Source organism: Eublepharis macularius, chromosome 17, assembly GCF_028583425.1.
Source record: "Eublepharis macularius isolate TG4126 chromosome 17, MPM_Emac_v1.0, whole genome shotgun sequence".
Taxonomy (NCBI): Eukaryota; Metazoa; Chordata; class Lepidosauria; order Squamata; family Eublepharidae; genus Eublepharis; species Eublepharis macularius.
The window spans coordinates 12,570,109-12,583,035 of NC_072806.1; the positions used below are offsets into that span (position 1 = coordinate 12,570,109).

The following is a 12,927-nucleotide window of genomic DNA, read 5'->3' on the forward strand; positions in this document are numbered from 1 at the left end:
CCCCCAAAGCATTTTCCTTACTCTTTGCATTTTCCAGCAACCCTGGGGAGTTGGCCCAGGTTTGCAAAGCCTCTGTTTTGTTTCCAAGGGGCCCCAATCCACAGGATAAGTATCCAAAGTTCGGGACCACTTGGCTCTTCGTATATAAGATGATCATATATTACGTAGCATAGCACAGCCTCCATCTCATTTCCTAATATCAATCCGAATAAAAGACCCCCAAATAATAAGGGAGACATTTTTGAAGGGCCCTTGTCCAACTATGCATGTCTCCTGTGTAACACCGTAATTTCTAAATTAGTAATGATTTAGTCTTAAAGGCATCCTTAAGGAAGAGAAGATAGCTACAGCAGTTTATCTGAGCAGAAAAAGAAACTGACTTACATTCACACATGCCATTTTTAAGAAAAAATATTTTCTTCATTGCTGATTTTTTTGGGGGGGGGAGGGGGCATCTCATGAAAATTTTTTTTTATGAATGTTGAGATTGTGATTCAGTTATAAAGTGGATTTAATTTTGCTTCTTACTGTTTTTGTTGCTTTGAACCATGGTTACAGACTGTTCTCAGAATTTAAACTGTCCAGTATGATTATTTGGAGCTGGAAGGTGAGGCATAAATGAAGCAAAGAGAAAATGGTGGAGAGGAGAATGAAATAAGCCACGTTAGGTTTCCATTGGGAAGAAAGGCAAGGTATATGTGAAGTAAGTAAGGATGTAAGTAAGTAAATATAATATTTATTGAATAGTGACCAAGCAATTGGAGTTTGAAAGTATTTGAAACCAGATTCTATTCCTACTCCCCACCCCCACCTCTGTCCCCAATCATCACTGTATACTGGGCAGTAGAAAAGAGAAAAAGTCTAGTAGCTCCTATAAGACTTAAAAAATAGTGGTAGGGTATGAGCTTTCATGAGTCACAGCTCACTTCTTCATTTTTACTGCTTCAGACATACTAACACGGCTACCCATCTTTATCTGTATACTGGACACTGTCTAGATTTTGATTATCCTGATCTGAGACAAACCTTTGAAAGAAAGCAACTCCAGTGCAATTTCATGCAAAGTAACGGGGCACAGGTGTTTCCAAATGAAGGCAGTTTCATTTTAGAACCTTTGTATGAAGTCCACTATGCGTTTCATTGCATGTTCTGCCTCTTGGTACTGAAAGAACATCAAATCATTATTAAACATAATTCCATGGAATCCTTTCTTTAGGTGAAGCCAAGTCACCGGCACACCGTTATCTTCTAGCCGTTTCTTGTACAATAATCCGTCGTCTCGAAGTATGTCATATTCACAGGTCAAAAGGAAAGTCTCAGGGAGCTGGCGTACAATGTCATCTTCAGCTAAAAGTGGACAATTATCTGGCTGAAAAGATATTTCACTTAACTTGTAAAGTTTTTCTGAAAATGGTGCAGGCACCATTGGCACATAGCCTCTGACCTTAAACTCATCTGGAATATGATCAGCACTAATCCATTTCCTGTACTTCACTGATATATCATCAGGAACGTGGGCATTCTTCATCGCTCCCTTGATATCTACCATCTCTCTAGTCATGAATCTTAGAGCAAGTTTGATAGCTCGTTCCTTAAACAAGATGGGGGCAAAGCAGTTTTGCTGATATGAAGGCAACGTAACATCTACTGTCTGGAGCACTGGATAAATCAGCAACTGTGCTTGGATTTTTGGGATATCTTTCCTAGATAAAAGATTTTGACAAACCAAAGAAACAAGTGTTGCTCCACCACTATCCCCTGCAAGGATAATGCGGTTGGGATCCACTCCATAATTCATTGCTTCTTTTAGAAAATGTTCTACAGCTGATAAACAATCCTCACATTGTGCTGGATGTGCGTGTTCTGGACCTAAACGAAACCTGAAAGATCAACAACAGAAAGGACATCATAAGAAATGAGAGAAGAAAATGATGGATTGAAATAACCATCCTGTCTTCCCTGAATTTCCATTGCCAATTTAATTTATTTATTTTTTTAATTAAAGAGGTGACAGATTTTCCTGCTACTTCAGAAGACAGTGTCTTGGAGGAATTTTCCTAGCATTTCATGAAGATGGTTAGAAGAATAGAGATATCACCTTCTTCTCTCTAAGAAAGTAGTAATTCCTTAAACCATTGTATATACTAATAGCCAAGCAGTCCTGATCTGAGGATACTTAAATTCAGCGTCGGGTGCCATGAATAGACATGGGCACGAACAGAAAACAAACAAACATGGTGTTCGTTTTTCATTGCCATTCATGAACAACGAAAAATGAACACTGATGAATATGATCCTGTCACGAACATGTTCGTTGTTTGTTGTTCATGGGGGCCAGCAGGCTCTCCTGAAGCTATCAAGATCCCTACTGCACCACTCCCAGAAACCCTACCTAAGCAGGCAGCAGAAAATGTACTACTAATAAATAATAGCTTGGACCCAGAGCCTGGCAGCAGCCCTGGAACCTGAAGGGGTAGATCCCTATCCCACCACACACAAAAAAAATTCAAGCTACAATGCACTCACCCTGTCTCTCTAACAGCAGCTGTCTCTTCCTGAAAGCCAGAGCTGGGAGCCCCCCTTCCCCCTGGTCTTTTCCTCTCGTAACTAATTTGGAGCTCCAGTCCACACTTGAAAGGAAGACCTGTCTACCAAGCTAAATTGGGCTTAGATTGGGGTTTCCAAGGCAACAGCAGGAGTTCAGACAGAGTTCAGACAATCACTGCCTAAGTTGCCCAAGGGAATTGATTGCAGGTGCCAGATTGTCTGGCTTGATGAACAGCAACGAACGAGGCCTGCAATGACCACCTGTTCATTTAGAATGGGGCCTCATGAACAGCTTGTTTGCGAACAGCAGATTGGGCTGTTTGTGGGGTTTTTTAGTTCATATTGCTGTTTGTGCCCATCTCTAGCAATGAACAGACAGATCATTCTACATGTCTGAAAAACACCCCAGGTTTGCAGAAAAGTATGAAATCTAAAAAAAAATACATTAGAGATTTTAAAAAACCTGAAAATAATAAAAAGAACACCCATAGCTTTAAGAAGTAGATGCCCACAGTTGCTGTTGTTAGGTAACCATAACAGTTTCATATTCCATTCTTGGTTTTTGTCAGTAAAAGGGCAAGGGGCTAAGGCCTTTTCCAGGGCTATTTTGGCCTTTGATGGAGGACTTCTTGGGGCCAGGTCCAGCAAGAACCACCAGGAGACCTGAGACCCCATGACTTACGTGAATCACCCAGGCCTGGATAACAAATCTTGCCAGGCCTTAGTCTCTTCAGACAGAGCATTCCACCAGGCTGGGGCCAGGACCAAAAAGGCCCTGGCCCTGGTCGATGCCAGGCAAGCCTCCCTGGGACCAGGGACCTTTAACAGATGTTTCTCTCCAGAATGGAGAGTCCTCTGGGGTTCATATGGGGAGAGGTGGTCCCGCAGATATGCCGGTCCCAGTCCACATAGGGCTTTATAGGTTAATACTAAAACCTTGAGCCTGATTTGGTACTCCACCGGTAGCCAGTGCAGCTGACACAGTGCCGGTGTTTTATGCTCATGCATCGGCAAGCCCATGATAACATGTGCCTCTGCATTCTGCACCAGCTGTAACCGCTGGATCAGGTCCAAGGGAAGCCCGTGTAGAGCACGTTACAGTAGTCTAACCTAGAGGTGACCGTTGCCTGGACCACTATAGTCAAGTTGGGGGACAAAAGATAGGGGGGAAGCTGCCTGGCCTGTCAAAGATAGAAGAACGAGGACCTGGCGACCGCCGTGATCTGAGCCTCCATTGTCAATGAGGCATCCAAGATCACCCCCAGGCTCCTGACTCTCGGGGCTGGTGTAAGCACTGCCCCATCAAGTGCAGGAAGCCGGGCTGCCAAATCCACGTTTCCACGACTCAAGTACAGGATCTCTGTCTTCACAGGGTTTAGCTTCAGCCGACTTTGTCTCAACCATTCAGCCATGGCTTCAAAAGCATGCTCCAGGATTCTTAATTCTTAACATGGCCAAATCTGTGGATACTTAAATCCAGAAATTGGGGCCATGAACAGACCAGCCAGACCTTTACACAAACCTGAGAAGAGCTCCAGGTTTACAGAAAAATCAGAATTAAGAAAAAATATGGGGGCAGGCCTTTTTTTGTGCCAGGACATGCTGGTACTTTTGGCCAGTGGGCCATGTTCCTGGGGCCAAGCCCCAGTGATTGGAGCTGATGCCATGCTGCTTCCCTGCACCCACTTTCCAGTCTCTACTTAGATGCCACCTCTTTGCTCTCTGCACTTTACTTACCTTGCAACATGGAAGGAGGCATGGGAATGATGACTAGACCAGCCAACCAAAGCTGGCACTGGCAACTGAACACCCATCCAAGTGGACCTCCTACTGGTGTCCTGCACTGCCTTTACTGCCCCACCCAAAGAGAGGTGGTATTAGCAACTTGAGGCAAAGATTCTTCAGCTGGGGTATTTCCTTGGGCAGCTTCTGATTTCAGCCTTGCAAAAAGTATGGAGCGACACCAACATTGCCAGTACAAAACAATCTCACTTACCCGACATTCACAACCATTGTCCCACTTCTTAGAGCTAATCTACGGCATACAGCTGCATAAGCTCCTGGAAAGTTTTAAACAACTCCTTCAGTACAGAAAATCTTTATACAGCTCATTCATTTCTGTTCTATTTTCTTGAGAGAATAAAACATAGAAAGAATTTCATAACTTGTGGGTGAAAAAAATGATGTATATATTTGGATTATTTATTCACTGACCCTGTAGAGACGCACCATTTTATGTGTGTGTTTAACTTTCTGTGGGCTGGATGGGAGGAGACTATCAACCTTCAGGTAAGCTATGTCCTAATACCCTCCTAGACCCCCGCTCCTGTTCCTAACTGTAATCTGAGGGCAACTCTTTTGAGAGTACAGGGAATCCATCGAGGTGATGAGGAGATCTGCCCCATTTGGCTGCAGGAGGGAAGGGCCAGTTCCTGGGCAGGAACTGATATGAGAGAGACTTTTTTTGGTTAGTTGGAGTTGGTTGGAAGGAGTTGTTGTTGGAGTCAGTTGGTGGGAGTCAGTTGAAGCTAGAGAGAAAGAGGGATACCGTTTTGAAATGTTTGTCCAGCTTACCCCCAAGTAATGAAGTAATGTGCCTACCCTACATACCTCCTAGATAGGGCATAAGTTTAGAGAAGGGAGAGAGAGGAAGCATTTTTGTTAACCTTATTGTATTTCTTCCGTTCACTTCTGATATGCCTGTGTATAGTTGTGAGTTTTAAATAAATCCTCTGATTGTTGAAGAAGTGAATTCCCTCTGTGCCACATAGTTCCCCTAAACTGATTGGAAATGCTAGGACAGGGGACTGGAAGTTCCTAAGGAGGAGAAAAGTAAAAAAAAATGGCTAATTGCCAAATCCCCAAAGATTCCTGGAAAGCCCAGAGGCAGGTTCCTAGTGACATCGGAGGGAAGTTAGGAGGTTGTCCCATGCAGGGTTTTTTTTCTGGGGAAAGAGGTTGGGGAACTCACACCCGGCGCAGCTTCTGGGAGTAGGTGGCGTACCTCTCACAACAAGCACATGCGCACAGCACACACGCACACACTCCTGGGACTGCATGATGATGTCACTTCTGGGATGTGATGTCATCACGCAGGCTGTGGTCACCCCGGGAGAGCTCTTGTGCTCTATGGGGGGCTCTGATTCATCCCAGATATGGCTAAATTCAGCTTGGATCAGGCCTGAATTGGCTCTGAACAGGCCGCTTCGCAGCAGGCAAGCTCTCCCCTGCCTGGCAGAGGTGGGATCCGGCCCATTTTGGGCCCAAATTGGGACAAAATGGGCCTGAAACAGCTCGGATCAGCCTGGAACAGGCTGCTGCCATGTGGGAGAGCACTCCTCCATCAGGCAGCAGTCTGATCCTGGCCATCCTGGGCCCGATCCTGGCCATTTGGGGCATGAATTGGGCCCAAAATAGCCAAAAGGGGCCCAATATGGCCAGGACTGGGCTACTGCTGGGTGGGGGAGTGTTTTGGGACTGATCCTGGCCATTTTACCCTCAAACTGGCCCAAAGTGGCTGAAACGGAGCTCCAGAAGGCCAGGATCGGGCTTCTGTTGAGCAGGGGAGTGTTTTCTGCTCAGCAGAGACCCAATCCTGGCTATTTTGAGTCCAATCCTGGCTAATTTGAGTCTGATCCTGACCATTTGGGGCCCCAAATGGCCAAATGGAGCCCAAAATGGCAAGGATCAGGTCACTGCTGGTTGGGGAGTGTTCTCCCACCTGTCAGAGTCCTAATCCTGGCCGTTTCGGGCCCAGTCCTGGCCATTTTGGGCCATAAATGGGCCCCAAATGTCCAAAATGGCTGCAAAACAGCCTGGATCAGGGCCAAAATGGCCAGAATTAGGCCAGTGCCTAGGGGGGAACTCTCCCTCACCTGGCACTGGCCCCATTCCCAGTCATTTCAGTCCTATTTTGGGCCCATTTATGGCCAGAAATGGGCCCAAAATGGCCAAACCCGCCTCAAAACGACCCAGATTGGGGCCAAAACAGCTGTTCTCCTGTCAGGCAGCTGTCCAACACCAGCTGCTTCAGCCCTAATCTGAGACGTTTATGGCCCCATTTATGGCCCCAAAATGGCCAAAACAGGCCATTTTTAAAATACCCATGTGACACCAATTACATGTGTATTTTAAAGAGGTGCCAGAACCTCAAAAAAAGTCCTAAAATCAACTAAAGATGCTGATCACTGTGCATATGTTGGCCATTGTGGTGTAAATAGGTACCTCCCGTGGAAGTTGGTCTCCTTCAAACAGCTCTATGATCTTCCTAAACTTGGATGGGGGGGAGGGAACTTGGATGGAGATTGAGGAAGCTTGGATGGATATTGAGGATGCTTGGATGGAGATTGAGGGACTTTGGATGCATTCTAGGGTGTGTTCTAGCCTTTCCCCCTTCACTCTAGCTGCAACTTTTTGTGTTAGAGCAGTGATCTCCAATGGGACTTGTGGGTTTTATGGCTGATGTGTTTCATGGTGCCTGCTTCCTCCTTTTCCAAACCAAAGAGCCAATACTGGGTGTCCTCCACCTCCACCAGGGTTTCCTCACCTCTACCAGGGTTTCCTCCAGGAGGCATGACCTTTATACCTCCAAAGAACCACTCATTTGGAAACCGCTGTGTCAACCATAGGAAAAGGCTTCGTTTGGAACCTCCCAACATTTTTATGATTTGACCAGGCCTCCATGCATCCATTTTGTTGTGGTGCCTACTACCTGTTCTCATAATCCCAAAAGCTACCTCAGGATCAAGAAGTTTAGGGAACCTATTAGAATATCGGGCACAATGATGTCATTGACTCCAACAAAGCCTTGAACAATTTTTTTACCTTATTTCCTCACAAATAGGTAATGAAAAGTATTAAATGTCTTACTAATGGTCCCAATCATGCCAGCACCTCCATGTATGTAGATTACACATCTTCTTGGCTCAGTGTAGGGATGTTTTGGTTCATATATTCTCACAGGCACATTACCAAAGCGTTCGTCCCTGATGCAGAGATTCTGGTCAGTTTGTCGAGCACATAACATTAGTGACAGTCTTACAAATTTGATTTGGCTGCATATTCCCAATGTTTCCAAAATAGATCCCTGTTTTATAGAGAGAGTGAGAGAAATAGCAAAAGTTAGCACAACAATAATCACAGTTAATTTTACAGAGGTTATTTATATACCATTGTTTTTCTTTACTATTATTTAGGACAGAACAAAATTGCATGTGGGCCCAGTATCATCGTACTTTTAGAACGAGAGCCTCTCTGGACCCCCGTGAAGTCAGTCATGTTAACAGCACTCTGCTATGCCTAGCCGCTTGGCACCTGTGCAGGAACTGCTTGTGCTACAAGATCTTAATCAGCACTTAGGTGCTGCAGCTGTTTATGCACCTGCATTGTCCAGTGAACGAATGATATCAAAAAGACTGGTTGGGTCACACCTAGGATGGATTACACTGCCTGCTAGAATCTGCATGTGCAAATTTATCCCGAAAGAAACAGTTCAGCTGCTTTTCCCTTTAGGCTTCTGTGCAGACATTACGTGCCAACTATATTGTGATGAAAAAAATAAATCCTGGTATGTCTCAATATATCTAATCCTCTACATCCAGTGAGTGGGCCACGGGCAAACAAGAAAGATCTTTCTCCAAACCTACCTGTCTGTCTGTCTGTCTGTCTGTCTGTCTGTCTACAGATTTTGGTACTGATATGGATACAGATAATAATAATAACCATATTCAATTCATATATTGCCCTTCAGGGTGACTTAACACCCACTCAGAGCGGTTTACAGAGTATGTCATTATTATCCCCTCAACAAACATCCTGTGAGGTGGGTGGGGCTGAGAGAGCTCTGAGAGAGCTGTGACTGACCTATGGTCATCCAGCTGGCTTCAAGTGGAGGAGTGGGAAATCAAACCCGGTTCTCCAGATTAGAATCCCACGCTCTTAACCTCTACAGCAAACTGGTGTATGGACACAGATACAGACACAGATACAACACATATGCCCTGACTCGGATACCCCAGACAAGCCTGATCTCTTCAGATCTGAGAAGCTTAGCAGGGTTGGCCTTGGTTAGTAATCAGATGGGAGACCTCTAAAGAAGACTAGGGTTGCAGAGGCAGGAAATGTAAAGCCATCTTTGTTAATTTCTTGCCTTCAAAACCCCAACAGTCCTTGCCTTTCGGCATGGACCAATTTTGCCAGTTCATTTCCCATACTGCAACGCGGTGTGGGGGGAAATCATCTGCATCTGGTTTGCTGCCATGAGTAGTCACTTTGCAAAAATACAAGAGGTACTCCCAGTACGCAAACCCAAAACCTTGGTGGTATAACCACAACTGGAAGCAAATTCCAAATACAGTTATTTATAAATATTTATGACTGTTCTTCATAGTAGTCAGCATTCTATTCTCTGTCAAGTCACTTAGATGGAGGCTGGCACAGGAGGCGGACAAGTTTTCCAGTACAAAGGGCGCCTATTGGATACATCACCGTTTTTCACAGCGTAACTTTCTACCACTTCTGGGAGTGTGACCATTCCGAAATGGCTTAAGGAGCCCTCTAACTTGCAATCCAGCCCTGGCCCATCACCATAGGTGACGATGCAGAGACTTATGCCACACTTACCCCCATGTCCAGCCGCTACATCTGGGCACTCATAGAGAGGGGGTTATGCCACTATACGTCTGTGAAACATCAACTCGTAGTTGGCTCCCTGAGCCCCCCACCACTCAGCATTGTGCTGCCCTTTTTATGTTTATGATAAAATGTATATGTCTAGTTTATGTTTTATGTAGATAAGTGTAGCAGTAGATGATAGCAGATGTATGATTTAGGTTTTTGTGAGTTTACTAACTGAAATAAACATTTATTAAAAATAATAAAATAAAATAAAATAAAAATTTTCTGCTACAATACCTCACTGTATCTCTTTCCCGGTATGTTTTAGCCACTGTTCATTATTGTACTTGGCTCAACAAATGTCCTAGCTCTTGATTAAATTGTTTTATTGCATTATATTGTGCAATCCAAATTGAAGCTCTGTGAAAAAGGCATGTTGATGATGATGATGATAGTGTTGCAAAAGGGTGCAAGTCCGTAGTTGAGCAAAACTGGCCTAACAACATCTGAGCAAAAGAAAACAAGTCATACATTTCTCTTCTTATCTTAGATCTAAAACTTACCTCCCTTGATCATCACAGCGTAATCTTAAGGATTCCCCATTTCTGTCCATGCTCTGTTCATGCTTATCACTTTGCCACTGTTTGGGCAAATTTCCTTGATGTCTAACTCAACTCTATCATCAAATAGGACTTCCCAAACTATTCTCTTTTCTTCTTTGCAAAGGACAGAGATCATTTATATAGTCTATGAAATCCATCCTGCCCAGTGGGGAATTGCCAGACAGTTCCCAGAAGCTCTCTGAAAACTTCACTGATTCATGCGACTCCTGGAGCCCCAGGAAAGGGTCTTTGTTTTCCTGGAAAACCCCATCAACTTAGGAACTGACATCCATGGTAAACTGGAAGGTGAGTAGAAATCGTGGGTTTTGCTTACTTGTAAGGTACTTGTTATTTAGCCACTGAGCAGTCAGTTTTAACATATGTCTGACAACATTGCATATTTTTACCCTGAAATCTGGGGAGAAGTGACATTTCACCCATCACCACCAGTTTTTTTCCATTTAAAAGAGGAGGAAAAGATCCAAACTGGGATCCTTTGTGGTGGTTGTGAATGAGGTCTCTTTCACTGATGTTGGAACACGTCTTCATCTTAGGACCTAAGGACCTGAGAAAATTGAGGCGCTATTTTCACTTCTCTAACTTCAGGTAAGCAGTGGGAGGTGGTGACTGCAGTTTTAGGTTTGGACTTAGCAATGCAGGAGTTTCCACTGGCTGAGCTTGGGCTAGGAATGGACTGGGCAAGCCAAGCTGAGAGGCCCCTGCTGTAGTACAAGCTAGAACTTCCACTCAGCTCAACAGACATTAGCTCACCCACTACTTCACACACACACACACCCCTCCGTAAACTGGAAGCAGTGCAGGAGGAGGCAATTTTGGGGCTGACCCCAACTGCCGTTGCAAGTGAGGAGTCTCAGCCACGTGTTGCCAGAGGGTTGGGCTAGGCTCTGCTTGCTCCTGGCCATCTGTGGCCCATAGGTCAATGACCCATCAGGAAATTCCCCTGTAAATTAAACAGCCAATCCATCCCTCCTTTGGATCTTTGTCTTTCTCCATCTCAACAGCTGTGGCGATAAGACAGAAGTGAAGTCGCTTGTAACAAAAATCAAGTTTTAATAAAGGAGACCTAATCCCACTTTTCCCAAACTGGCAACAATGGTATCTATGAATTATGACATCTATACTAAAATGAAACTTCCTGTTCTCTTTCAACATTTGCCAGCACTAGGAAATCTTGGAAATGGAACTCCATAAAATCTGATTCACTTACCAATAAAAAAACCGCATCCATATAGAAGACAGCCAAAGCATATTTGCAGGATTCAAAGATTCCCACAGGGATACCCACTCTTCGGAAGGAAAGATAACGCCAAAATACAAAGCTGAGAGCCAGATAGATCACGAGGAGAAGAGACAAATTCATGTTCTTCCCAGAGAGTTAACAGGGAGTGACTGATGGCTTTTTACACATATATCTTGTAGTTTAAATATACTATGAATTTACATCTCCCAAGTTGTGAAGGAAGGTGTGGTTTGATGATGCTAACCTAGAAAATTATCATCTACATAAACAATGTGTTAGTGTGAAAGCAGAACTCCTGTAGAGTCTGCTCATCAGATCTAAGGAAGAGATGTAGATGAAATCCTTGACAATGTGGGAAGTGGAATCTGAATTAGGGAAGAATCCTCTCCTTCCCTCCTCCTCATTCCTGACCTTGCGGACAGTTCTACAACCGAAAAAAGCAATTTCTGTTAACAGAGATTCAAAACTGTGTTTCCAGGCATAATTCAGAGTGCTGAAGGTCCTAGACAGCTTGAGATTGTGGCTCCCAATGATTCCTCCACAAATGCAAGGAGATTTAGGGGGGGGGGGGTGAGCAGTGCTTGAGGATGGCAGAGTTTGGGGAGGATGTGATGTCACTTCTGGGAGATGCTCCATGCTACCTCCCCTAGTCTCTATGGTGTTTACTACAGAAACTAGGGAAAGTTCCTCAGAGCATGATGATTTAGAGGCCATTTTTTTCTGCTTCTCCATTCCTTGAGGCAGGAAATTGGGATGATCAGCTGGTAATTCCTCACTCTGTGTTGGTGAATGGGTGGCCTACCTAGGACTGAGTTCCCTGAAGGACTGTTCAGCCTGTCAGTTGATGTAACTTTTTTCTTTGTGCACATAAGGTAATTTTTTTTGAAGCCACTGTTGAGTCACCGCTGATGCATCCTGTGTGTGTGCAGAATTTGTAGTCCCTAACTGTGTCTCTTCTCCCACCTTTTTTCTTTCCATGGGCACTGATTGCTTGGCCACCAGGAGAAAACCACTTCCCCTCTCCCCAGCTCTCCACACATTCCCTTGTTTATTTTTTTAAAAAATGAGGGAAGGGTTGCAACTCTGTGGTGATGTTTTTCTAATGGTTGCGGAAACGGCTCCCTCCCTCCCACACATCTTTATTTTTTCCTCTTTGGCATTAGGAGAAGCCTGAAACAAGCCCCAAATGACTGAGAATCCAATCTACCTCAGGGTTCACTGTAGCATGCACTCCTGCATAATTGTGCAGGAATTCTCACCTATCGGCACAAAGGATTGTTTCTGGAGCACAGGGGTGACTCCTCTCTGGTCGGTTCTCAGGTCTCCCCCTGCTCACCTTCCTCAAGGATGGAAATTGGTGGTCATGGCATTGCAGGAATGGGTGGAGGGAATTACTCTTAGTTTCTAGGAGCTGGTAGAAGGGCACAACTGGGAGTCTCTCTACAAAAGACCTCTTACTCATGGATGCTCAAGTAAAGGGAGTTGCAATGTTAGTGGAGAAGCTGAGTTTTTAAAGATAGATCGGAACGCTCTGTAAATTTCCCCTATTTACAGAGCCACAAAGATCTCTTCTCAGGGGGTTTGTTTATTTCCTCTGTGCCTCCCAGAAGGGGAGGTGAAACTGACAGAGCCTTCAGGGAGGTGAAGAGGAAATAAACAAACCCTCTGAGGAGCGATCTTTGTGGTTCTGTAAATAGGGGAAATTTACAGAGCCTTCCGATCTATCTTTAAAAACTCAGCTTCTCGGCTAACATTGCAGCTCCCTTCACTTGGGCATCCCCGTTTAAGATGTCTCGTGTAGAGAGACTCTGGGTGAGGTGGGCGGGGGGGGGTGCACTTGGGCTAGAAATCAGATCCAACACTGTTGTTGCAACAACAAGCAGAAGGTAGCAATTATTTTCC

At 44.7% G+C, this 12,927-nt stretch overlaps 1 protein-coding gene across 1 annotated transcript; it reads right to left on the reverse strand.

Moving 5' to 3' along the window:
• Nucleotides 1-741: 741 nt before the first annotated feature.
• Nucleotides 742-11,162, reverse strand: LOC129344827 (arylacetamide deacetylase-like 4). The gene is made up of 4 exons (XM_055001727.1): nucleotides 10,993-11,162; nucleotides 7,417-7,633; nucleotides 4,544-4,607; nucleotides 742-1,880 (listed from the first exon to the last, which is right to left on the reverse strand). Exons 1-4 carry the CDS (start codon nucleotides 11,143-11,145, stop codon nucleotides 1,106-1,108), a joined length of 1,209 nt encoding a protein of 402 aa, XP_054857702.1. The 5' UTR covers nucleotides 11,146-11,162; the 3' UTR covers nucleotides 742-1,105.
• Nucleotides 11,163-12,927: the final 1,765 nt, after the last annotated feature.